Source organism: Osmerus eperlanus, chromosome 18 (genome assembly GCF_963692335.1).
Source record: "Osmerus eperlanus chromosome 18, fOsmEpe2.1, whole genome shotgun sequence".
Lineage (NCBI taxonomy): Eukaryota > Metazoa > Chordata > Actinopteri > Osmeriformes > Osmeridae > Osmerus > Osmerus eperlanus.
The window spans coordinates 6,642,745-6,666,513 of NC_085035.1; the positions used below are offsets into that span (position 1 = coordinate 6,642,745).

At 39.8% G+C, this 23,769-nt stretch overlaps 1 protein-coding gene across 4 annotated transcripts in view; it reads left to right on the forward strand.

Annotated features, from left to right (window-relative positions):
• Nucleotides 1-23,769, forward strand: part of LOC134039025 (ras-specific guanine nucleotide-releasing factor RalGPS1-like) — a 130,276-nt gene that overhangs the window by 100,785 nt on the left and 5,722 nt on the right. For all 4 annotated transcript variants that reach the window (XM_062484766.1, XM_062484765.1, XM_062484767.1 and 1 more), the window contains exons 9-14: nucleotides 7,119-7,256; nucleotides 8,263-8,356; nucleotides 15,579-15,646; nucleotides 22,313-22,439; nucleotides 22,720-22,871; nucleotides 23,241-23,289. In XM_062484766.1, coding sequence (XP_062340750.1) covers nucleotides 7,119-7,256; nucleotides 8,263-8,356; nucleotides 15,579-15,646; nucleotides 22,313-22,439; nucleotides 22,720-22,871; nucleotides 23,241-23,289 — 628 coding nt within the window. The remainder of the gene's footprint in view (nucleotides 1-7,118; nucleotides 7,257-8,262; nucleotides 8,357-15,578; nucleotides 15,647-22,312; nucleotides 22,440-22,719; nucleotides 22,872-23,240; nucleotides 23,290-23,769) is intronic.

Below are 23,769 nucleotides of genomic sequence, written 5' to 3' on the forward strand. Positions count from 1 at the left end.
AGCGAGGGCGCCCAGTTGGCCGTGTATTAGTCACACAACCCCATTCACAAAAATGAATGGTTGGACCGTGTCATGGATGAGTTGTTGCAAGAGACAACACCCTGCGTTCTCCCTCTATCGCCTAGTCCATCAAATCCCATTTCCTGTCAGGTCATGCTGATGGCACAGTCAGGATTCGACACAGTCTGACACCGAGTTCAAAGACAAGATCTTCCTAAAGGGATCGAGTGACTCAAAAAGTGTTTGTGCATTTGCTCCAAGGAAGGAGAGAGACTTTCCACAGTGGGTAGGCCACTGGAGTACTGAGAGAGCACATGTGGCCAATACAACCCCGACAGAGAAGGATTAGAGTGTTTCCAGGGAATGGAAATAAAATCTAATTTCTGCACTGCAGGCCTCCCCCCCCCACCCCTTCATCCTCCTCCTCCCCAAGAGATCACTGCTGGGACACACTTCTGCATCTTCTTCCCATGCTCTGTACAAGTAGCTGCATTCAATATCTACCTAATTCATGTCCTCATCTTTTACGTTCTCATTGATCTCAAATTATTCATTGCCATGCTTTTTTAAATTGGGGCATGGGTTGCATGGGTACAGGAATGTGAGCTGTTGGTATACAGTATACGAATCACAGGGGCCTATTACATGGACTCAAGCTGTTGAGGAAGGGAACTCTTGAGGAAGACCAAGCCTATTTTGACATGCAGTGTTATGGACAAGATGTGTTAGAAGCCAAGTCAACTGGCCTTTTGGTGGATCATTAAAATATGTCCCAAGCACAATACACAATTTCAAAATTGTGCATTGAGGTCACTTACAAACAGAAGCACAATAAATTCACAGGGTGACTGACTGATAAAATTGTGACACAAATCAATTGAGTCTCTTATGGCCTCTTTTATAAAGGATCGTATCTGGGCAGTAGCCAGTGTGGTACACAAAGACACTGAGATGATGATCCCTATGACAATGGAATGTATATATCTTTATCTTGCTTCAGGAGGCTACGTCATAGTGTTGGAGTAAAGCTTTACAGTTTGTGTGGTATGCTCACAAGCCTTTCTTGAAGATCCGTTCCAAGACAGTTTCTCCACTGGAATTTCAAGTATTGTATCACATGCCCATCTAATGTAATATCCCATTTTGTTTCAAGCACTGATTGCCAAAGGATACTGGTTTGGGACTAAATAATTGGTTCTAATCTAATACAAACACTCAGCAATAGATGGTTTATTTTTATCTTTGGAAAGCCAGTTAACATTGAAAGTGGATGTGAATGCTTGACATAAAGTATATGAAGCATCAGAATACAGCTTAACCAGCTTAACCTTAAACACCATTGAACGCCATGCAACCCTCTCGTGTATTGAATACATATGTAAATTGATCAAGCCCTAAGGCTTTGGGAAATATATGCTGTAGGTAGCTTCAGCAAGGGCTTTTAAGGACACAGGGCGTCCATGTCTATCTCCAACTTCTGCTCCCACGCGTTACACTTTTTTTTCCTCCTGGAAGTGTCCTAGAGTGGGCCTGATACAACACAGACAACCACACAGACCATCTGGACTGACAGATCCACTGGAGATCCACACATGCATCCCATCTTCGCATGTAACATGTGTATGTGATGCTGGTCGATGTGGATTAAACCTGTGTACACTAGCGGCTGTGTCATAATGTAAAATAACCAAATTTTTGGGGTTATTTCAGTGAATTTATATTTCTTATTGGTTGTGTGGTAGACAGCTCCGTCTGGTCTACCGGGTTGTGAGAAGTAGGACAGAGCCGTTGGTCAAGTCAGGTACAAGTGGCTTTATTGGTATCACTTCAGAGGTTACACAACATCACTGGACACTCGCGCTGAGAAGCCCAACATTACAAAATAAACAGTCTCCCTTTATACTCTTCTGCAGCCTGCCCCTTTCCTATACTTAAATGTGTTGCAACATCAACAAGTGTCATCTGTTAGCTTTCCTCTCTGGCTCCTGTCAATATTTAATGCCAAGTGGGCCTAGGTGACATTTAACAAGTGGGCTGCGTTTTATAAGTCCTAATTTGGTAACCTACTAGGGCCTATGGTGTCTGATTTCTTTCCTATCAAGCCATTCCATCCCTTGGCCTGGCACAAGCCATGTGGTGAGCATGCTTCTCTCCCACCTGATTTAAATATAGCTGTCTGCTCCTGTTCTGACCTCTCTGAGGATGACGTTTAGATCAGCCTAATTCACCTTCAGGACACTCATTGTAGATTTACCATAATATCAATACAATGGGGACCCTTCTCTGTTTTTTTCATCTCCCACAGTTGTTAAACAGCACAAGCAAAATGGACAGTGACCTGATCACAGTGAGAGCTTCTCTCGTTGTATTTATTTAGTGATATCAAAACTCAATAGTTGAAGTGAAAGGGTCATTAAAGAAAATTTTAATTTAAAATACTGTCTATCTGCATACAGTAACACATGGGTATGGATAGATCTGACAATTATTTCAACATTTCTAGATCTTTGTAAAGCTATAACGGTAAATGGTCATTGACAAGGTAGACTACTAGACTGTAGACAAACAACACTCAGAATACTGTCATAGAGATAAAATTACAGAAAACTACAAATCCACAACTTAAATATTTTGTGTGAAAATTGTGTGAAAAAATAATCCTGTATTATGTAAAAAGTTAGCTTGTGAATTGACCAGAAACGGATATAGATTCAAATATCTGTAAAATAGACTCTCACACCACTCACATGTTAACAGAAGCAAGCAAATTCTCTTACAGATCTCCCATCTTCCTAATACGTAAATGGAAAGTACTATCACTGGAAAACTTTATAGACCAGGGTTGCCTATGCCTTTTCCTTTCATTGATGTGGTAAATCTCTATTAAATTATAAATTGATTTAAAGCCATTTTAAGAATACCAAATAGATCATGTTACAATTTAATGCAATGTCCCAACATGTGATGTTCATCTTCCAAGCAGTGAAATATGGTCAATTAGAGTTTGAGTGAAGTTTAATCGCAGTCAAAATACCAGTTGTTTTAGGAAAGATTAAATTGGGAAAACATGTTATCCTTCCAGGGCAAAGAAAATTATGTACACTGGCTTTTTTAAGTGCAAATTGTACAACTACTAATAATAACTTTGTGATCATATTGATCTGTTCTTGGGATACATTTGTTTGAGCCATTTTAATCATTTGACATTATCTGAAGCCATATTGCCAAAAGTTCAAACTATAGCCCTAATTATTCTTAGTAATGTAGTCATTTCATTTAGCTGATGCTTTTATTCCAAATGGCTTACAAATGAGGATTTCACCCTGCAACCTCTTGATCTATGGTTAAATGCTATACTACTGAGCTATACCTATCTCCTAGTAGACTCGTGTTTACATTTTTCACCATAATGAACCCTACTATAAACTGCTTTCAACCAGTTTGAACCTCAAAATGTATTCAATGTGGTGCATAAGGTACTGTACGCTGTTGTACATCCTAATCACCTGTCCTAAAACTGAACGTTTCAACGGCACTCCAAAACAAACGTTTACTCAGAGAAGTCACTGCGGTCAAATGTATTCATCCACACTAATGAAACAATGTTCTGTTATGTTTTCCACTCGAGACATCATTTTGCTTCATTTGGAGAGTCATAAATTTACTGTAACAAATGTATGGAACTTCATTTCATTGTTCCTCATATTTGTTTTCCAGAATTTTTGCCTCTAATCACTACCAGAACATGTTCAGACATGTTAAGTCATAAACTATATGTCTGCGATTTAGTTGAATGATGGATCATTCTGTTTATGAAGTTTTATGTTAGTCTCATTCTAAGGACCTTCCCAGTTTTGGAAATTAGAGTCACCCAGACCAAACTGTTCCTGGACCTGAAGGACATAAGAAAACATTATAAGGAAAAGTCTGGACTGTTTCACTATTCCAGGATATGTAGATCCGACATATCTATGTTGTTTGTAGCACAGAGTTTAGTTTATCTAATCTTCATATTTGCCTAAGGGTTTCTCTGTGTGACTGACTGAGGTAGTGGAAGTAAAGACACAGAGACCTGTGACCATTGTATACACTCAACACATGATTTAGGCATATTGATTCAGTTACTTCATCTGCAAATTAGAAAAACAAACTGTCTCCATCTGCAACAAAAACAACTTGGTTGAGTATAACTTCATGTCAGTTAACGAAGCATATATAAGATTGATTCCCTTCCAAAATAATCCAACCATCCAATGACCTTTGCCCATTCTTCAAAAAACAATGAATGGAGAACCAAGAAACATGTATTATAAATGAATAAGTGATACATGCTTTACCAGGCACACCTCTTACCCGATGAAAAAAATACAGTTCTGTTAACCATGGCTTTTCATCATGTTTGTCTTTTTTTTTTTATTCAAGGCAGTTGACCATTGTTGATTGCAGGACCACAGCTTCTTCGTTAATCACAAATTAATCTCAACAATGCTATATCCTGTTCGGGTTCAGTCTGATAGTCAGTTACATCATACAAATATGAAATGCAAAATTATCTTTGAAGTATATGGTGTATGGTGTTGCCTGACCAGCTGGAGAAAGTTGTAGAAAAACCATACAAGTAAATAAGGTTTTTTCAATTTCCTTAAATTACTAAAGACTAATAGACATCAGCAGTAACCTCAAATTGTGCCCATTAATCATCACATTTAGACTCAAACGTGTCAAAATGTGTATAGTCAACATAACTAGTCAACATATCTATAAAATAAAGTCTGTGTTTTAGTGAAATAAGAGATTCCCGAAGGTCAAGCACCATTTAAGGTAAGATGCCAGGGGGGAACAGATAATTTACTGTCCTAATAGAATGGTGGCCTGTCGGCAACATGTTATATTGCACAGCTTCCCATGAGTGTTACTAGTGAAACCTTTATGCTGGGTACTGTTCGTTTTAGTCTAGCAAGCTAATTGCTCCCAAGATCCTCATCATCCTAATCTACCCATGGTTATTTCACCAGTCTCTCAGGCTACACTTAAACACACAGCGGCCATCGTCATGGCCACCATTTGGAGGAAATTAGCAGTTTGTCCACCAATAAACTCCTCAGTGTTTATTTGTGTCCAGTATGACTTCATAGCACACAACAACAACCACAGATTTGTATTTTGGCACACAAATTAGCTTGTTTCCCTTCACGCATTGTAATATCCACAAAGCCTGGTTCCTTGTGCTCATGATGAATATGAATGTATTATTATGATACCACATTGAAGTACTATCTTGAGCTAGTATCATAATTACATACATTTGAATAAGATCTTTAAAAAAGGTAAACGTTTTAAAGACAATCCTAGGGTAATTTATTTTCTTGTTTGTTTCTTTCACAGTTGGAAGACATGTATTATGGTATCGCATGACGCACAACTCTTATCCCCCAGAGAAAAAAAAGGCTTCAGTTTCAAGACATGATTCGGAAGCTGTAGCTCAAAGCAGACATCCAACCTTTGACCCTCCCTAAAAGAAATTCCTGCTCATATATCTCAATCTGCTTCTGTATCTATGTCCAAACTAGTTAATCTCCTCTAAATAGTGGTTAACAAAGCACTAACCTTTAGCTGACAGAACATGCACCTTTTAACACAAATCCAAATGGCTTGTTCACAGCCAGAAGTTTCTTTTTGTCATTCATGCCCACGTTCAAACAAATTAGGATGCCTAAAGGAACATATGGACTACATTGGTCTGACAGGGAACTACCGCATATGCAGAAAAAGTTTCCACTCGTGCACTTTGATGTCTTGTTTCTGTACATAGGGTAAACCTCGTGGCCTGACTGACTTAGTACAGATCTTCCCAAAAGGTGTGGAAAGGTGATTGCCGCTGAATAAATGAAAGCTAAGTGTTACACTTTGTGTTACACCCAGGCTGTTATGTCTGATTTCTCTGTACCTAACCTACTGCCACCGAAATGCAGTTTACACATTCTTGAGAGGAACCAATCTTTCTCTCAACTCTGGGATTGATACTAAAGCAAATCTGTGGAAGAGTGTACATTGAAAAACTGATAAGCTGATATTGTCAACAGATGTTTTCTAAGTTGTGTTTCATTTTTGGATGGGCAAAGCGGTAGAGGATTTGACTGCAGTTAATATAACTAGTAAATGTGTATAATACATTTGTGTTTTTGAAGGTGTATATTTTTATTGGATACAAAGCTATACCAAAGCTATTTTCTTTAAGTTTTTGGACCATGAATAATTGTAACATTAATTTCTGTGTGCAAACAAGGAAAGTAGTATGTACATTTGCCTTTAATCTTATGCATGGACTATTACAACCAGTTAGCCTAGGAAAACATGCACAGGATTGTTAATTAAGCTTGTTTGTTTGCAATTTGTTAAATCATCGAAATTGTCATTTGGACCTTTCCCATATTATTCATTTATTCCCCCCTTTGTCTTCTGGCAAATTGTGCAAGTAAAAGAACTACGTCTGTCTATTTTGCCAGCACCATTTAGTCCAGTGACAACAGTGTTTAGACAGTAACCCATTGTGAATGTATTTCCAAAATACAGGCTGTGGTGACCAGTGGTAGCATTACAGACAGACTGGTGAACTGAGCCATGTTGTTTCATACCCCAAACTGCTGTGTAAATGCAAGGGAGTAACAACCCCTTAGTTGTTACTTAAAAACAAATGTACAAAATAGCAACATAGTAAATTGTTTTTATTTCATCCCATTTTACAATTGTGTTCATGCCACATCTGGCTAGTGTTAACGATGGTTGTTTTCAGCCTTATGACAAACATATACACATATATATAAAAAAATGTTCACACATGCTAGTGTTAAACCAGCCCAAATGGCTTGGGGTTGTATATGGTATGTCATAATAGCACCTTTTTTGTAAGTCATACTGAAAGCATTTTGTAATTTTTAATGCCTCGTGTTTTTAAATATCCTCGAAAGGAAAATATTTGGAGTTGATGTATCTCACCTGTGTTTTACAACTCTTTTCTGCACTGAAATGTACTATATTATGCTCCACCATAAAAATGTATTTTAGGCTTGTGTGCCGTCTTGCTAACACCTTTTTCTCTTTTCCTTTTTCACCTGCAGGGATTTACCTGTTAGATATGATTTACATCGACTCAGCTTATCCAGCATCAGACAGCATCATCGAGACTGAACAGCGAACCAATCAGATGAACAACCTTCTGAGGGTCATCTCTGACCTGCAGATGTCCTGTAAATACGGTATGTTCGTCTTGCTTCAACCAGGGCGCAGTAGAATCTGTTGGCACAAAAACAAAAAATGACATGTAGCCTGATGAAATTTGATCTGGATACCTTCACTCACCACTTGGCACAGAACAAAATGTAAGACTTGTGAAATGTCTTGACTAGCCATGCTCAGACATTTAATGTGGTTTTGATGGGGACTATGAAATTGGCACCAGGTCCAAAATGTTGCCCCCCAGCATTTGACCCCTGAAGTGTCGCAATAATGTTTACAAAATCTCACCATTCTGAAGTCTTGGGTTGACGTGCAACTTCTGTATAAAACAGTTTGGGGGTCGGGGGGGTGGTTGGGGGGTAAGCAGTTAAATGAGGCGGGTTTCATTGCTGTGCATAATTAATTCCAGTTGTGAGGGGAATGCTGTCATTGCATCATCGACAGCCCAGTTTGTTTAAATGAAGTAAACCCCTTATCTTCAAACAAAGTAGGGCGCAGAGCCTCCTGCCAGGCAGTTTGTTTTCCAGAGCCTCCTGAGGGCCTACCCAACAAAATGGCAGCATGTGGCCAAGGCACACGTGCATGATGTTCCGATCCCAATGACAGCTGGTAACAGCATTTGGGTAGACGACCGCCCAGCGCTCTGCTCCCTCAGATCTTTCATGTTGGCTTTTGCATGTACTGTTAACCTGGCGGCCGTCCATTTTGTTTTGATCCAAAATGGGGGGTAGTTGCTGTATGGCAACCCCATGCGTTTCAGGTACTAAATATTGTTTACAGGAGTGTGTTGCCGATCTGATTTGACAGAAGGCTTTGAACATGTTGCTTTGTAAACGCATCAGACGAGGCAGTGTGCTCAAATAATTATCTCACCTTAAATCTCCCTCGTTCGCTGATAGTCATTCACGCATTGATACAAACACACACGCATGCCCACTTTCTCCCCCTGGCAATGTTTCTTCCGGCCTCTGTCATTCTCTGACATCCCTCTCTCTTCCTCTGATCCTGTTATTCCCTCCATTACAGATCACCTTGTGACCCTTCCCCATGTGCAGAAGTACTTGATGTCTGTTCGCTACATAGAGGAGCTTCAGAAGTTTGTAGAAGATGACAACTTCAAGTAAGTGGTACTGCCCCCCCCCCCACCCTCTCAAAAACACACACATCCCTTGCTACTCTTATGCTGATTCATAAACAGAAGCGCAATATAACCTTATCTTCTCAACTACAAACAGAGATGCAAACATTTGGGTTTCAAAGCGAAATAGACATGGTAATTTACCATTCTCAGAGGTAACTCATTCGTTCAGTAGGCATAGTTTCAGTCTGTGTTGTACACCCTGCCCTATTGAGTAAGCTTGACCAAGGGCAGTCCAGGGGTGTTGGGCATAGGTTGAGTATTCCAGTTTTCGGTCAAATCATATAATCACCCATGAAACACCCTTTTATTAATTTTTTTACAAAAGCCAAGTACTCAAGTACAAACATGGGACCAGTTCAAACTAAAGGATTGCACAATGTTGTCTTAAAAATAGATTTGTGTCTACATAATTGGTTGTTATTGTGTATTCACTGGATTAGAGATTTTCTTCCTTTTTTTTTACACAGTTTTCCACAAACCTTAAATGTGCAGAACTAGCTATTATTGGCTTGCGTAGTCAGTCCTGTTGCTGTAGGTGACAATCACCATACATTTCATAATCTCAATGGCGTCTCCAGTGGGCTCCACAAAATCAGCATTTTCACATAGTGTTAATGTCATAAAAACCTTGTAGTTCTTAACCAAGGATTGATTTGAATATTATTCAATTTTTGGGTGGTCAATTTGGTTGTAATTCATTCAGCATTGCTTAACATGAACTGACAGTAATATATTTTAATTAAGCTCGTAAATACTAGGGTAATAAAACACCACCAATTGAATGTTTTCTTAAAAAATATTGGGGTTCCTTTGAGTATAGTTAGGATTTGTTTTGTCTTCAATTCAAAAGACTGTAACAAAAAGCATGAGAGTGTTGAAATCAGGCAACCCACCCTCCCATATGAAAGCAGGACAGTACTGTTTATCCACGTAACACCAGTGAAAGCATTTTAAAGACTCATACCACCAAAATGGCAATTCATTGGATAGTATTCATTTAATACTCAATGCCCTCAAAACACACTGCTTTTTGCACTGCACAATACAATCTTGTACCATTTGTATTTTTTGTAATTTGTATTTTTTGTATTTTTATATTGTAAATTACTGCAACTTATATTTTATTTTATATTTTATTGTATAGTTTATTTTAATCTAATTCCACTTAGTATTGCTAGTTATGTACCCTTAGTATAGTTAGTCCTCATATTTAAAATCCTTGTCTGTGCAAACTTTCATGGCGAATAAAACCCATTCTGATTCTGATTAACAACTTTGAACCTGCAATCTCTTAATCTGCCGTCAAATGCTTTACTTTAAATGAGCTAACACTCATGCAGATGTTTGAATAGGCCGAGAAACTACCACACACCAGACCTTAATGTTACACTTCACACCCTCTTGGGCAGAAATACTCTACGTCAGTTATTGAACAAGGGGATCTCATTGAGGTATATAGGCTATTTTGTTCAACCTGTAACACAGCTCTCCATGGCAGACAGTACTTTCTCTGGCATCAGTTCAAGTAGTCCTCAGCTCCTGTCTATACAAATGCATGATAAAATGATTACATGTCACTTGTGCGTTTGGGGATGTTTAGATCTCCTCTAGAGTGATTAGCTTACAGCAAGGATCTCATCCGCTGACGGGATGACAGTGTTTGTTAGCATTGGCGAATGCCACGCTCCCCACATTTATTCAGCGCTCCCAGAGTCCATGCGGTGTTTGTGAAGCACATGCCACAAACGTCACTCAGTGATAGTCCTGGTAAATACGTCTCTCAGAAAGGGCCCTAGTAAAAAGGAAATATTATCGTGATTTGTAAGTAAGGCTATATTCCTTGCCAGACAAAACAACCCAAGCTCCAACAGCTGTTGGTGTGGACAGGCTCGATGGACAGCCTCGATGAAAGCATTAGTTTGGCCTCAGCTCTGTCTACTTCATGATGTTACAGGAGGGATAAGATAGAGTCCAGTGTGTTAAAAAGGAGTGTTAACATAAGACAGGTGTTTGTACGGTAATCACTGTGTTTTTATAAGGAGTTCGACTAGGTTTTACAGTTAGAAGCAAGATTATATGAACTCTTGATGTTGATGTGAAGTTTAGTCTGCTTACTGTATGTGTTCAATGTCAACACTATTGAGTCGAAACTCCTGCCTTCTGGCTAGTGAACCAATTGAAAGTGTATTGCTATTGCTTTCATCTCAATAACTCTCCAAAAGCACTGTTCCTCTGCGGGCAAGGACCTCGTAACAATTGACCTCACCCTTTCTGATCACAGCCCATGGTAACCATGGTAACCACATCTACCAAAGCCAAACCTTTGATTAATGGACTGGTGGGGTTTCTCTCATTTTCATTTTTCTATAAATTTTTTATGTAAACGGGCAAAAGGGGCACAGAAACCACACCAAGTCCAAACGAGAATCTGCCAATCATCATTACATAATGACATATCTGCCTTTACTCTGTCTTTCCCAAGAAGAATCTTTTTGGTAATCTCATAAATGTTATTTTCTGTGAATGCCATTTGTGCTGTAGATCTCTGCAATCTCCAGTAATGGAAAAATTATGTTTAAACCCATCGTCAAGACATCTGGTTTGTTTTCAGTCTTTAAGACCCGGTCTTAAGACGCATGTTTATATAGTGCCTTTACCTTTAAATACTACTTTAGGCATTTGTTTTAAGTTTCCTTTTTGTCAAATTCAGCAGATTTGTATTGGATCACAGAGTGATGACACAAACAAGCAAGATTTTTTTAATTGGGAAAGTTTTCCTTGTGTCTCAGAATTTATGAGAGAACCACTCATCTCAGACCAAGCAATGGCCATAAGAAGGACATTAACCAGACCGCAAAATTCACCCTGACCATCCAGCTATGGACCATAGCCTAAGCCACAGGCCACCCTGGTGGGGCAATCAATCACTGCAAGAACACTACATTGGTAGCCAGCTTTGCCACTGTGGGAAAAATGTAGGATTGACCAAGGCACCCTTCTCTGGCTAGGCCACAAATGGCCTCAGTAATATGGAATCAATGAAATGGTACAATGACTATAACAATGAAAAATACGATCAAGCTAATAATGAGGTAATACTTGATACTGATTGGGATTCATCATTGCAAATGTAAATCCTTCAATCCCCCCTTATTTTGTACAGATGGAAATTGGGGCAATTGCAATAGGGTGGAATGGAGGGGCAAGTGGAACAGCGGGAAAGCGAGAGTTCCAAGCAACATATGGATGAATGGTGGAACGGGGGGAGAGAGAAGGATGGATAGGAGCGAGCTATGTGGGTGGGGGGTTCAACAGTCACAATGAAGATTGAGGTAATCGTTGGCGGGGTTCCCGTATGGTTACCATAACAACAGCCAGTCTTCTAACAGCCCAAGCGAAATGACCCCTACTCTCAGTCTCCTTCCGACAGAGCGAAAATAAGAGAGGGAGAAAGACCACCAGAGAGAGAGAATGCCCTTCATCCACATCCTAACGCCTATATCATTAGTTCATACATTGCTTTATCTATGGCATAGAGTCCATGCAGACCAAGCTGGTCCCCTCACCTCTTTTTATTGTTTTTCTTTGACCTTTTACTCCCTGTCTCACTCTTCACTGTACACTGAACGCGTTGTGACTTTCCATTCTGTGTAAGAAAGAAGAAAAGGGTCTGTTTTGCTTTTGGAGAAAGCTGTGGTCAGATGGGAAGGTTAGGAGCTGGCTGTATGATTCCCCAGCTGTCCACCTCGGTCTCTGGATAAGTTCAGTTGTGCATGTCCTGACCTTTTAACTGTCAGTGTACAATAGTTTTTAAGATCAATCTTATCAGGTTTGACATTTTGGTTTTTGGTCAGATGTTTGATCGAGCAGCTAATTGGTTTGGCAAGATGAATGGCCAGTGTATTTGCCAGTCAGTTGTTTTCGATTATCTATCATGACTTTTTTTCTGATTAATAGCTATTGAGGATATTGTGTCTAAAAAATGCTTCTGAATACGTTCATAGAAATCCTTAAAATCAGAGTCTACTGCAAGTCACACATTTGACAGTCTGTTTTGTGCATGTTTGTATGTGTTTGGGTATGTCTGCATACGTGGAACTGTGTGCGTTAATTTACTTGTCACATCTGTTCATTTCCCTTCCATTTTAGACATTATTTAATTCAGTAGTTAGTCTTTGTCTCTCCTTGACAGGACAGTTTGTTTTACTTTGTTTGATTCATTGAATGAAATAGGCCATACATTTGGGAAAGAGCTGCAAATACAGTTTAGACAGCTTTGATGAATAGCTGTTTTTGTCACATATTAATTGAAACCATATACTCCTTGTGTGTTATTTTATTACTAAATAGATTTTCCCACTTGATAATTTTCATGGTTATTCCCTAACCATATCGGGAACTATAAATAATTGACATTTTATTGAATTTGAGGGTAGAAAAGCCTATCTGGAAGACCTGGAGGGGTTGCATGTGAAGAATAATAAGTATCTAGCAAAACTGTGACTGCCGGATAAGTCATCAGTTGCCAAGCACCAAATTTACTTCAGAAAGTTATTTTTGGCTAGGAGAACAGATTTATGAATGATTTGCTACCACCACAGAAGCTTAGGGCGAACAGCACAGTATACTTGAAAAAATCCCTGCTGGGAGTAGGGAGTTGTTTCCTTGGAACCATCTAGATGCTATTTATGTCAGATTTTGTTGATTTGCGCCTTGTGTGTCCAAACCACTTTTATTACCGTTACCGATGCCTAGCCAGTTAACCAAACTGCAAAAAGTGTCCAGACAAATCCTATAATTCAGAAACTGCTGTAATTTCTCTCCAAAATGGAATTGAAATGGGTTTCATCCTGTGTAAAGGCAAAAACAAGATAAGATGCTGTTAATTTAAAATCAACAATTCCGTAAAATTATTTCTAGAAGAATAGTCCAGGCAAAGTAGCGTTTTACGACAGACTAATTGTAAAATATTTTTTTGCAGCTTAGATCATTTCTATGAGGTGTCCAGAACAACATACTAAAAGTCCTAAGAAATCCTAGTTGAGGAAATATGTTAAATTCTCATCAATCCGAGATGTGTGACAATAAGGCCAGGCAACATTACACCCCAATGGGCTATTTTTTTCCTTTACTCCTATCAAAATGAAACATTACAAAATGAAACTACCGATGAAAAGTAAAATATTTTGTATTACAAGTTTCTTCAAAAATTAATTTTAATATGCAAATGAGCTATACACTAATCGAATATGCCCAAAATACACCCAAGTAGGCTTAATTTTTTCCTCAGCTAGGATTTCTTAGGACTTTTAGTATGTTGTTCCGGACACCTCATAGAAATGATCTATGCTGCAAAAAATTATTTTACAATTAGTTCTATGTTTGGCTCCAAAATTAGTTACTTTGCCTGGACTAGAAGGGGAAATTGTTAAATAAGTCTGCTTTGTTTGGAATCTCAGTTTCTTGGCACGTGATAGCTTGACAAACTTCACCTATTATGTCAAATTCAGATGTGAGACTACAAATTATACTACACTACATATAAATATAAAAAACACAGGCACCTATATTTCTCCGATTGTCCTCTTACAAACTAACCTGGCTACATGTGCCTTGTTTGCCATCTTTTATTCAATTTGAACATTATGCTTAACATGCTTTTAGAACATCTGTACTTTCCAGGGAGCACTTTTGGTCATGTGTTTTTTAACTGCGAAACATGCACACATTCCCTGTAGCTGATTTATGTTGTGTTCATCTAGGATTGAACCACAGCATGCCCAATGGTATCTAAGTAACTCCCTTGTGGAGGTCTCATAGACCTGTCAGCAAATGGGAAGACCCACTGAAAGTTACGTAAGCAGGGTCTACTTTACATTATCCCCCCTATTTTGACGGTCTGAAACGCAAGTATCAAAACGCAAAGCGCAAGTAACTTTGTGGGCGGGACTCCGGCTCGGTTGCTATTTTGCCGGCGGGATAAATGACTGTGCGCCTGGCGCAAATCTAAAATGGGTAGGTCCGAAGTAGCTACATTACTAATGGGTGTGGTTTGGGCGTAACGTGCAATAAACCAATCAGAGCGTCATCTCACATTCCCTTTAAGAGCAGCGCTTGTTCCATGGCGGATTGCTATTATAACGGCGGATTTGCCAGGCGCACGCCAGGAGCGGTTCACAGCCAAGGAGACCAACGTTCTAGTCAGGGCCGTAACAGATAGATAAGTGACATTGTATGGGAAAGGCAGAGCAGTTTTCTCATTGCACTAAATTGCCCGCTCATGCTGCTCATTCAAATTCTTATTCTTATTTTTATATAGCCTACCCTATATTTTTTTTTTTAAATTGTTTAGTTCTTGGAATTAGTTTAACTATTGTACTTTTTTTAAAACTTAATTTAAGACCTGTATATGTTTATTGTTTGCACCTTCCTGCCACAGTCAATTCTGTGTTTGTGTAACATAGGCTACATGGCGAATAAACCAAATTCTGATTCTGATGGAGATGGGAGAAGAAACCCACCCAAATTAGCTTCGGTTAAACAGGCGTGGGAGAAAATTGTCACAATTGTTACAAATCATGTTCACATACATAGAGATTTCTCATGAAAATCTTTTTATAAACATTGAAGAAATGTAACACGCCATAAATCAAAACAATGTAACGTATAGCTTCGCAGAAAGAAGACCCTGGCCTCGCCAGCAGTGTGCACGAACCAAGCTTGCGCCCTTAAAATAGCATCTGAATAATGCGCCATTGACTTTAGACCACGTTTTTCCTGGTCAGTGGCGGAATTGTTTTTCGGAAACTGCAAAATAGCACCAGGGAACGTTTGCGCCGGAACACGCCTCCTTTTTCGCTGAACCGCCCACGGGAGCGCAAGGTCATTTCGACGTGCGTCTGTAGAGGGAAAAGTCCGCTTTGCGTCGAGTGCAAACTAGGAATAATACTTGCGTCGTTGACCAAGTCAATTGCGCTGGGTGCAAGATCGGGCCCTATGTCTGTTATTGATAATGAATTTGAAAACAGACAGGCCACAAGTTTACATTGAAGCACACTGTTTTATGAAGAATATCACTAAACCTTGACAGAAATAACACTGTTGCTGATCCAGGGATTTGTGAAAACAATTCTTCGTCATTCTTTTTTTCTTCTCAAGCTGATTAGGATTGGAGCTGAATGATACCTTCTTTGTCTTGCAGGCTGTCTCTGAAGATTGAACCTGGCAATAGTTCTCCCCGCATGGCCTCCTCAAAGGAAGACTTAGCAGGTGACATATGTCTGTGTGTGATTCTTGATGTGTTCCGCTTCCATGTCACCCCTTTCAACCCTTCTTATTCATTGGTGCCTATTGTATGATCTGCAGTACCGATAATGTATGAGAAACTCTGCACGCACATCCTTTGCATACTGCCAAGTACTTACAGAATAGTTCCTGAAAATAAAACAAAACAATACATTGTACAGGCCAAATACAGAATACATTCAATAGAATCAAGTTTCATTTACTCCACTCATCTCTATACACCAGGGATCGACTGTGACCTGTGAATAACCCTCAAACTAGCAGTTGGGGAGTGGAAGGGGGCGTCCCAGCATGCATCAATGTTTCCATCTCGACCTTACCTGTGTTTATACTGTGGAAAAATGAGGTTGGCTTTGACCAATCCCAGCAGGACTTGAAAGAGTTATTGTGAGGCCCTGAAGGGCCGGCGAGGGCTGCCACTGTTTGACTCATTACGTCTGGATTGGAGGCAGAGGAAACGAGCGTGGCGCTGGCCGCCATCACCGAGTGGGCTGAAACAACACCAGAGCAGAGGCATTTAAGAATCAGGAGACATGAGTGTTTCTCTCTCCACCAATACCTCTCTCTTTCTCTCTCTCTATCTCTCTCACTCTCTAACTGTGTCTCTTTACTCCCCACACACACACCACCCCTCTCTCTCTCAATTTGTCTAGTTCACTCCTTATCATCCTTACTCCCGCCGTCTTTGTTCACTCTCAAGTACTGTAAGTTAAGTGAAGGCAGAAAGTGGTAATTAAGACCGTAACACAATTTGAAAGATTTACGACTCCCCAAAAATCAGCAGTAAAGTGCGTCAGTGTGTACATGATTGAAACACCCCATGTGAACATTCGAGGAGCTAGCTACTCCATTTATCCCTTTATTTTTTATTCCTGTGCTCTCCCCTTGTCTATATTTTAGGAGTTCATTGGGAGGGTGCTACAATGACGTAATGCATTGGAATGAGTCCAGGATGTGGGTCAGAAAGGAGAGAGAGGACATGGAACAGTGTAACAAAACAGTGATGGCGGAGAGGGTGTGATATGAACAGATGTGTGTGTGTTTATATGTGAGTGTGTGCACAAACTGTTTAACTGTGTGTAAGAGCTGACAGAGAGTAGACACGATGAATGCAAATGAGTTTCAATGACAGGTTTCAAGCACTTTTTGCACTTTTGCTGTTTAAGTGACCCTCCAATTAAACTTCTATGTTTGTTTAAGAAATATGTATGTTTACATAGAATGTATTGATTCAGGGTCTATTGGACAGGACCTGTGAATAGAATTGTGTTGGATTACATCATGTGATTATCCCCATGATTATTACATGGGGATAGTCATTTTAGTTTTTCCTTATTTTTAGTGGTTTGTGATGGTAAATGTATAGTTCACATGCAATTAAGTCCCAGAAAAACATTCACAGTGTGCTGTATACAACAGCCAGTGATAATAGCTTCCTACATTAATAGCTCTGTCTCCATCACTCAGCAATGCTGATGGAAGGAATGTTACAATAGTCGTATTCCATGTCCAAGGGTTGAGCCAGTATAGTCAGTGACCTAGTTATGGGATGTATTTGCGTGGGATTCCATGGTTACTGTTTTTCCTCAACTTTATAGCACAATTTATTCTCATTACAAAGTCAGAGGAAAATGTGCTGTTTTACATTTAATGAATGGTCACCACGTTGACAGGGCTTGAGTAGATCGTAACAATCCAAACTGTTCTGATGACATCAGACAATGCTTTGCACTGTTAAATAAACATATATGATGAAATACCTTGGGGGGCAGATATGGTTGCTGTCTTGTTAGAAAGTTAGAAGTCAACCATGTACTCTGCATAGTAAGCCAAACGTTTGAGCTCATGAGCTATTACTTAGAAAATTGTTTGGAAATCATCCACTGTTTGTTATCCAGCCTACATCTCAATAACCACCAATTTCTTGAGATTATTAGAAAATCTTTCTGGAAGCATGCATGACAAAGTGAAAATATATCACTCATCAAGCGGTTTGGCTCTACGGGGAAAAAAAACACAGGATGACATCATAAGGAGGCGTCTGAAGAACACTTCATAAATTGCCATAATAGCAGTGATCACATTGACTTGGGTGTTCTCTGCTGTCCTCAGATACATTTTTGTTGCATAACATGTAAGAGGAAGGAGCTCCAAAGACTCCATTTTGTCGGCTGGTTCCGTAAACAGCGAACATGTCCAATTAGGCTCGAGCCAAGCGGATGAGGTAGCGTTACTCACTTTCCCCACGCACAACAAGGCCAAAACAAAATGACATATGACAGGATCCAGAATACACCCTTCTAGCACATGTACAGACACACAAACACACTCTCTCAAATGCTTGCACAATGGACACACTATCACATCATTCTACCTCATCATATGGTAGATACACCCTCAACAGTTAGTGTAATACACACAGACACATCATGTCCTTTTTTTCTCTCAAATGACAGAAAATGGGCAGTATTATTTTGAGCACTTTACTAAGGAACGTGCCTTGAACGCCTGGTGCTTATTGCAAACTTGTTTTACTCTGGACCTGGATTTCAAGAGAGCAACGTGCAGTTCTTTAATGGCAAACAGACGCCGGTGTATTCAGCAAGGGAGACATCGAAAGGACAGGGAAAGCCAATGCCTGTGCAGATGCCTCTCATTTAGCACACCGCCATGACCAGTTATCTTCCCCCAGTAAGGGGAAAAAGGTTGATTGCTAATGGTCTTGGTCTCCACAGGGTTCATTAGTTCACTGTGAAGGTTGTGAGTCCAACCTGGTTCACACTCCTGTCTTCCCCGCGTTGTAATGCTAATGGCTAAGCTAGGTGTATGGGTAGACAGCGTATCTCTAAAAGTTCCGGGGAAGGTTACTCATTATCACCTCACGGGAGAGGTTCTCCCTTCTTCTGGTGTGATTGTTAGACGGACATGTTTCCACGAGAGCTTGTTATTGCTGACATAGAAGTAGCTGAAAGCCTCGGTGCAAGCCATTTAGGAAGTAGCAGACTGCGGTCTGTGTGTTGTGGTGTAGTAGATTGCTCCAAGATGTGGAGTCTGTGAGTTGATGGTGTGATTCTTAATAAATTACATGCTTGCTGTTTATGCATAAATGCATAGTGCTTCTCAGTACAGTTGGTATCTGTTTAAATGGTTTCCTAGTCATAGGGAAACAATGAAAAACAATTACAAAACAATGACTTCTACTTTAAATACAAAACAATGCACTTCCAGGTTATTCACTTTAAGTATGAAGCTTATGAGTGCACAATTAAGTTAGTAACTGTGACGGTCTTAATAAAGTACTAACTGACTTCCTTAGTTCAAAGGTAACTGGTTTTAGGTGTGCAAACAATATTGTGACAGAATGGGTTTTGGTTTGTCTAGTTGATGAACATTGTAGACTGAAGGGAAACTTCAGAATCTTGTAGTCTTGGAATACAAATGGAACATCATCACGTTGGATTTTTCTTTTGTCTACAAGACTGACTGTTTGAGTGACAGACAACTGCCATACAGTATTTATTTATTTATTACTAGTGCACAGTGCCCATAATGCAGTCGGTGATTAAGATGTCAGTGAAACGCAGAAATACAGATTACATGAACTATAGATAGTGCACAGTGCCCGCGATGATGTCGGTGACACAGATTTCTGGAATTATAGATAGATAGTGCAGTGCCCCTGATGCAGCTGGTGATAACAGATCTTCTCAGTGGCTTCGGTACCTATATTTCTCAGATCACAATTTAAATGATCTGTCATCTCTGAAATAGGCTACTTGTTCAACCTTCACATCATCTATTCAAGTCACTTATGCATTACATTTACATTTAGTGATTTAGCAGACGCTCTTATCCAGAGCGACTTACAGTAAGTACAGGGACATTCCCCCGAGGCAAGTAGGGTGAAGTGCCTTGCCCAAGGACACAACGTCAGTTGGCATGACCGGGAATCGAACTGGCAACCTTCAGATAACTAGCCCGATTCCCTCACCGCTCAGCCACCTGACTCCGTAATATTATATTATGCACATCATAAAAGCAATATCTCATTATTTTAAACAAATTGCCAATTCTATGGTAAATTCATGCCAATGATTATGTTGCCTTTATTTGTATGCTGTTTCCTACGTTATCAATTGCTTATGTTATGTTGATCAAAATGTATTATATTTGTTCTCTGATAAATTGCCTTACCATCACAAACATATAGACATTCAGTTCATAACAGAAGTAATTACATGCACAATGGTTGAGCCAGTTGTCATAATTGTAGGCCTAATTACAGCGCTTGCATGTATTTCTGTTTATGTTTACATTCACGTTTGTATTTTTTCATTCCTTTGTGCTATGCAATGCTGTAAAATGGTTTTGTCATCAGTGAACACGTTAATTTATGGAACAAAATTCACTGATCTATACTGAAAGTATCCACTTTATATTGTCGTTCTTTTAGCTAGCCAGCATTCACATTCACAGAGAGATCACGTTACAGAGGGCAGGTTAACCACCTGGTTCTGTGTGACAAGCTGGTTACATGTAGATCATTTCTTGGATGCAGGACAGAGGCAATGTAATTGAAGGGATTAGGGGTACTCAACTACAACAGGGTGACGTAACTGTTCCGTAACTGTAATTACATGTATTCCTCAAAGTGTTCTCCTCACATTTTCACCCGAGGCCATATGACAGTCATTTTGTGGGGTGAACAGTGAAGTGGTGGCTGTGTGGATGCAGCCTATTGATTGCAAGGAAAAGACCCAGACATGAAAGATCGGCATGGTACGTTCCCATGTGTGAGCAGGCCTTGAGGTCGAGAATGTCACTGAAAAGGTGCAATTACACACAATCAATGGCGTTTCCCTTTACCGTGTAGCAGTAACCCTTTTTCAATATGATGTTATACACGTGTAACCAAGTTGAATTGACTAAACTCACTCCTCAGTATATAGAATACCACCAACCCGCGCCATAGAACAGCTAGCTTTTTGGTGGCATCGCTGGCTATAAAGCCATGTTTGAGAGGTGGTCCTTGCGTGCTGTGGAGTACACCAAGTTCAATCCCCGGTGTGGCTAAAATAGGAAGAACAACACAATGACATGACCTATGACACATGATTTATACCTCGTGTACTGTATTTTTTACTACCGCTATATTGACTCCTTCATGAACAATATCACATGCATCGCTATTATTTTCCATTTCTGAAATTGAAATCAATTATAAAATCTATAAACCTATATTGTGCGTGTATATACACACACATATATATATAGTGTGTGTATGTATATACACGTAAATACAGTGAATATGTTCAGAGGCCAAAGTATGTTAGTATTTTACAGCAACCCACGCTCAGAATTTTTATAGCAAACATATGGGATCAACTCTGCTAGTTAAGATGTGGGTTTCAAGGTATTTAAGTGTAAACAAACAGCGTTAGACAGCAGGGTGGCTTCCATTCTTTTCTGCTACAATGTTTACCAGCAAGCCTCATTAGAAGCAGTAGGACAGACTAGATGTCCCATGGCTCCATGGTCATAAAACAAGAGGCAGTCTGTACATGAACATGGTCCATAAAAAGGTCACTATTTTACCTTGTACTACTGACATGGGTAAAATAGTAAATATTATCATGATCTACTTGTGACTTCCCTATAGGCAAGAAAGAATGAAATCTTTTCACTGAATACCTGGGTATAGGGTTGCAGACAATGTCAACAGGCCCTCCCATAAATAAATGACTTGACCCCTCAAACAGCCGGCTGCAACAAATAAGTAACAACTGGTTACAGTTTGGATAAACAGATATTTAGTTGATCTATCAGGCAATTCTGTACTTTATTACCCAATCGGGCTGTAGCTGGTGAAATGTAATACAGGACAAATTTAAGCAGGATTACAAGACTTTGGACTGCCCTAAATGTAAAATGCCTGCAGACAGCCTGGCTTGGTCCTAGGTGGTGATGTCATGACTGATTGAGTGGCCCCAGTAGGTTTGACACAAAGCACTGTGGTGGAGGGGGTGGCCTGAGTCAGAGGTTCCACTGGCAGAGGAGACACATGGCAACACCACAGGGCCCTTGCCAATTCCGTCCATCCAGCTCCGATTGAAACATCGGGACAGGCTAATGATAGGTTCATGGCACTGATGCTTGTATCTCTGTCGATATCCGCACAAGATGGAGAAAGTTCTCGTACAGTTTTTGCCAAAAAAATAGTAAACTTGAGGAGCACATGATGTTGATGAATGGAAAGATTTGTGCTGTTTCACATGATACCATATGAGCAGACCTGGATGGATGGGAGACCTCCCACCCCTACATTACCCCACTGACCCCACCTAGTGGCATTATTTTGAACCTCACCAATATGACTTTTGAGAACTGTGTATGCAGTACCGAGATGCACAGTTAAGCAAGGTGTTTCCAATTGTAGTACAGTGGACGTGTCCTACGTCATATTTTTGTAATTTTGTACTTTAGCTCCGCTGAGGTGTGCAATACTCAACGTTTGTCTAACCAACCCAAGCTGTAGATGAATTCCAGTGTTATCGCTTGAGAGGTAGATATTGTACAGATGTCATTGCAGTTCTTAACAGACCACGTATGTCTTTGGTTTCTCTACTCAAGGTCCGTCTGAGGTGTCTGCCTCTGTGAGGTATAACCGGCGGCCTACCTGCCCTGACGCCTCCGTGGGGGTTCACATCCCCACCCCTCCCCCCTCTCGTCACAGGAAGAGCCACAGCCTGGGCAACAAGTGGGTGTCTGTCAAGTCCTGAATAAACGTTTTAATGTTTCTGTTCACAATATTCCTAATGGGCAGTGGCTAACCATGAAATGGGATGTGAAATGTATACACAATATGTATGCACAATGTTTCCAATATTCTTTTTTACTGTAGCTCGATCTTTGTCTGTGAATAATGTTTACGTTGCAAATGTATATTTAGGGAGAAGTTATTACTTATTTATATTTATATTATATAAACGTGAAACATTTTTCCATGTAAACCCATTTCCTCCCTCCGTCTTTCTCAGCATGATGTGCCAGTATGGAATGTCAGAGAGCAAGAGTGCTACCTTCCCCATAGAGAAACCTCGCCACTTGTTGGACGATAGCTTCCTGGAGTCCCAGAGCCCAGCGAGGCACGACCCCCACAGCACTTCTGTGTCCAACGGTTTATCTATAGGTACCCCCACATCATTCGCTTTACCGAGATGAGATCACTGGGACAGTTCTTCCAATGCTGGATATAGCAAGGGTGTGGATTAGAGTATGGATTAGCATAACGATTCGTTTTAATAGCATGTAAATAGTAGTTCCAATGATCCAATATTTTGATATTGCCATTACTCTGCTCAGAAATACTTTTTACTATTAACTAACTGTTAAACTATGTTGATCATATTTTATCTTAACCAAACCTTTGGTGGGAAACACATGCTCCTTTTGTTATCCTTCTCTTGTTAGAGAAGGATTTTGCATTATAGATTAGTGTATGCATTTATTTAATTAATCATTCATTTGTATTAAGAGGGTTTTGTTTTCTCGTGCATAGGCAGCAGTGAAAGCTCGTTCGGCGAGGACTTATCACCAGGAATGGAAAGGTAAGAACAGGACAGTGATTCGGACATGGCAACCCATCGCTGCATTCAACCCTTGTGGGTTTATGAATCACTTTGAAATGTCACTATGAATAGACTAATAGTGAAAAACTTGACACATTTTACACAATGTGTTACTGTTTGCAATACCTTTATTACAAGCTTAATTTCCATAAAACAGTTAGTCAATAAAGACTTACTTTATTGGGATTTTACTAAAAGTGTTTGTTGTTACTCAAGTTCATCATCTCAAAGTGATTACTAACCTGATACTAACACACCACTCTGAAGGAAATGTCATTGTGGTCAGCTATTGCAACTTGGAGTGTAGCTAACCTTGTCAACCTTGAAGGAAACTTGAGGTATAGCACCACAGCATAAACACTCTTTAAATAATATGATTGTACCTCTGTGTTGTTTTGAAAGCTTTTCATGTTTATCTGTGTCTGCCACCAACAATTCTGGGAATGGTCTGTGGTTTAT